Here is a 4,158-nt window from a genome sequence, read left to right on the forward strand (position 1 = left end):
TATTTCTTCTGAAAATTCGTTAAAATGAAGATTTTTCAAAAATAGAAAAATAAAAAAATTATTTATATAAAATAACAAAAATTTAATATTTTTTAATAGAAATGGATAGAAATTATTAATAAACGTTATGAAGTCGATCAATATTTTTTTTACTATTCTCGTAAAGTTTCACATTTTTTAAAATGTGGGATAAAAGGTGTTTGTAATTGAAATATATATATATATATATATATATATATATAAATGAACCGACCTTAGCTTAGCCATTACGTTTTGCTCGTCCCTTCCGTGTTCGGTGCCAAAAAAAATTCCAGAAAATGGAAAAACTAATAAATTTTGAAGTCAAGAAAGTCAATGTGCTTGGATTAAATTGGATTCATTCCACTAGACTTCCATTTCCGATAAATGCTCCCCAATTTTTTCTTCATTCTCAATCACCGCTTCACCCCCAATCTCATCAATCTCTCGTCGGAGGAATTCCATCTTCGATCAAGATCCTAAAATAAGGTAACAATCCATAGGCTGTTTCAAGATTCTTGCCTTTCTTTTCCCCTTCCATTTACTTTTCTATGTGTTTGAATTGAATGCATTCACTGTTCTAATTCTTCTGTTTTGTTTTGAATTGTTTGGTGGCCCTTTGCTTGCTCTCTGTTGAATCGAAATGTTGGGATTAATGAGTTTCGATTTTGGAATCCGGTTGTTGATCATTGGTTTACGGATTTAATACGCGTTTAGGATCTGATTAATGGCTTCTTCTTAATTGCTTAGTTATGGAGGAACCTTTCCCCTTTATTTAAGTTCTAGCATAGTTCTATCAAATTTTCATTTCATATTAATTAGAAGACCTTCTATCCTGTTTTGGGCATGGATCGTAGAAAATATCTATGAAGAAAATGAAGGCTTGTTTAAGGATTATTTTCTTAATTTCGTTCATTGTGTTCCCATTCGAATTACAGATAGAATTATATATGTCAAAAAGAAGTTTGAAACTGATATAAGATGGAAGAGATAGAAAAGATAGTTCATCCTTGTGTTGTATTGCCGATAGTTCACTTCATGATTCTTTTGGATTAAGAAATGGCACGGTTATGCAGTTTTTGACTATTTGTAATCCAGAGTACAGCAGGATATTAGGTCGATTTTTCTTCCTCAACATGCTTATTTATAATTTACAGAAAAGAAATTTTCAAGCTACTGCATTTCCTTTTTCTCTCCCTTCTTCATGCAGTTTGTTTTATTTTGCTATCAAGGGATATTTTCAGTTGGTGATTTTCTCTGCTTTCTAATTGTTCAGGTGTATTTTCTACTGAAAATTAAGGGCATTTAGGAAGAGGATTTCAAATTTGAACTTCTAGTGAAATTCATCAAGATGGCTGATGGATCTGTAGATATCCCAGTTATTGAAGAGAGGACAAAGGTTGAACTTGATTGGGAAGTTGTTAAGCTGGATAAAGAGGTTGAGAAAGAAAAGCTCGACCTCAAGATCAAGAACAAGGAGGCAAAGTGTGAGGATGACAGCAAAGAGAAGACAGCGGTCAAGCTTCAAAGAAAAAGTTCATCAGTACAAAAAGAGAAGGCGAAAGATATCAAGAATAAGAAGGAGAAAGCCCTAAAGTCTGATGACGAAAAAGATAAGAAGGTCAAGGTTAAGGAAGATGAAGATTCAAAAGTGGAAGGGAAGAACAAAAAAGAAAAGAAGAAAGAAGAGAAGCACAAGAACAAGGATGAAGCCAAAGATGAAAAAGAAGCCAAAAAGAAGCACAAAGACGAGGTTGGAGCAGAGGAGGAAACAGAAGTGAACAAGAAGAAGGAAAAGGAAGACGAGAAGAAAGAGATAAAAGATGAAAAGAAGCATAAGAAGAAAGATGGGAAATCTGGGGAGAATGATGGAGTGAAAGAAAAGAAAGGAAAGAAGAAAGAAGTCGAGGATGATGAAGATTTTGAAAAAGAAGAGAAGAAACAGGAAAAAGATAAGAAAGATACGGAGAAGGGCAAAGGTTATGATGTAGTGGAAGATAAAAAAGTGAAGAAGGAAGTTGAGAACGAAGAAAAAAAAGATGATAGTAAAGAAGAGAAGAAGAAGAAGAAAGAAGAGAAGGAAAAGAAGAAAAAGGACAAAGGAGAAGAAGAAGATGATGGTAAAGAAGAGAAGAAGAAGAAGAAAGGAGAGAAGGAAAAGGAGAAAAAGGATAAAGTAGGAGAAGAAGATGATGGTAAAGAAGAGAAGAAGAAGAAGACAGGAGATAAGGAAAAGAAGAAAAAGGAAGAAGGAGAAGAAGAAGATGATAGTAAAGAAGAGAAGAAGAAGAAGAAGAAAGGAGAGAAGGAAAAGGAGAAAAAGGATAAAAGTAGGAGAAGAAGATGATGGTAAAAGAAGAGAAGAAGAAGAAGACAGGAGATAAGAATAAGAGAAAAAAGGAAGAAGGAGAAGAAGAAGATGATAGTAAAGAAGAGAAGAAGAAGAAGAAGAAAGGAGAGAAGGAAAAGGAGAAAAAGGACAAAGGAGGAGAAGAAGATGATAGTAGAGAAGAGGAGAAGAAGAAGAAGAAGAAAGGAGAGGAGAAGGAGAAACAGGACAAAGGAGGAGAAGAAGATGGTAAAGAAGAGGAGAAGAAGAAGAAAGGACAGAAGGAAAAGGAGAAAAAGGACAAAGGGGTTGTGAAGGGTATGGATGAGGAGAATGATGACGTGAAGAAAAACAAAGGGGAGAAGAAGAATTGCAAGGATGAAGAAGATGCTGAAAAAGAAGAAAAGAAAACGAAGAAAGAAAAGAAGGACGAGAAGAAAAAGGAAAAAGGTGAGGAAGAGAAAGGAGAGAAGAAGAAAAAAGATAAGAGTGAAGAGAAGGAGGAGAAAGGTAAGAAAAAAGACAAGGATGAAGTAGAAGATGAAAAAGAAGACAAGAAGGGGAGAAAGGAGAAGAAAGATAAGAAAATAGACAAGGATGAAGTAGAAGATGAAAAAGAAGACAAGAAGAGAAGAAAGGAAAAGAAGAAAGAGAAGGAAGATGATTCAAAGACGAAAGCCTCAGTTAGGAACACCAGTAAGGAAATTGAGATAGAAGAATCTGGGAAGACCGAGGCCTCCGTTACAAACACCAGTAGGGAAATTGAAATAGAAGAATCTGAGAAGAGACCTAGAGGAGAAGACGAGAAGAATGATAAAGAAAAGAAAAACAAGAAAGATAAAGAAGAAAAGAAAAAGAAAGTTGAAGACAGAAACAAAACTAGAGATCTAGGAAAATTGAAACAGAAACTAGAGAAGATAGATGTTAAATTAAATGCCTTGCTCGAGAAAAAGGCAGATATTATGAGGCAAATAAAAGAAGCTGAAGACGGAAATTGCAACATCCCTGTGAAATCTAAGGAGGTGGCATAACTCTGTGAGGATGAGGAGAATGGTGATATGTGTTCTTATTAAGGTTTTCGCAATCCTCTCTGTTTCAATGAATGAATATGTATTGTAATAGAAATAGAAATGTATAAGTCAGTGTTCTATTTTTTTTTTTCCATGTAAAATTTCATTTTTATGTTCTGCGGTGGTAAAAAAATTCAGGTGATGTTTGATTAATAAGTAGCTGGGAGGGTACTCTTCGTGCTTTCTAACAGTATTTCTAAAATTCTTAAAATTGCTGTCTACATTTTTATCAAGGCAATTTTATCTCAGTAGTTAAAATTAATTTAGAACATGCTTGATTCTGCTCGCCGCAGGGCCTTCTATTGTACCTGGATATTAGATTACATGGCTTAGTACCTCCAATGATGCCTCAGGTCTATAAGTTTGGACACCTCAAAACACCAATAAGAAAGAATTCAAGACCCTTTTGGTTAAAATCAGTAATTAACAACACATTTTAAACCCGATAAGTCTCTAACATTTGGAAACTCATTGTTAGTAGTTTCAGCCAACCCCCTTTCCTGGCTTTTGTTCTACTAGCAGTAAGCTCTGCTCCCTCCAGTTCGATTAATTCCGGATTTTGATACCTCTGTGAGATACTTTTTCAGACCTATTGTCGATACTAAGTAGCAGCCACAAATTTGTATCCATTTTTCATGATATTATGCATGGATCAGATATATCATGGCCCTTTCGGCCTGATCTTAGGCCCTGACTCACCCTCCGTGGACGTAAGGTGAAGATGAGGAGTTAGCTTCCAAA

The 4,158-nt window shown here is 34.9% G+C and overlaps 1 protein-coding gene across 1 annotated transcript; it reads left to right on the forward strand.

Moving 5' to 3' along the window:
* Nucleotides 1-274: 274 nt before the first annotated feature.
* LOC120090713 (myb-like protein X) lies at nt 275-3,628 on the forward strand. Its single transcript, XM_039048430.1, has 3 exons — nt 275-507; nt 1,295-2,167; nt 2,527-3,628. The coding sequence occupies exons 2-3, from the start codon at nt 1,370-1,372 to the stop codon at nt 3,376-3,378; spliced, it is 1,650 nt and encodes a 549-aa protein (XP_038904358.1). The 5' UTR covers nt 275-507; nt 1,295-1,369; the 3' UTR covers nt 3,379-3,628.
* Nucleotides 3,629-4,158: the final 530 nt, after the last annotated feature.

Source organism: Benincasa hispida, chromosome 11 (assembly GCF_009727055.1).
Source record: "Benincasa hispida cultivar B227 chromosome 11, ASM972705v1, whole genome shotgun sequence".
NCBI lineage: Eukaryota > Viridiplantae > Streptophyta > Magnoliopsida > Cucurbitales > Cucurbitaceae > Benincasa > Benincasa hispida.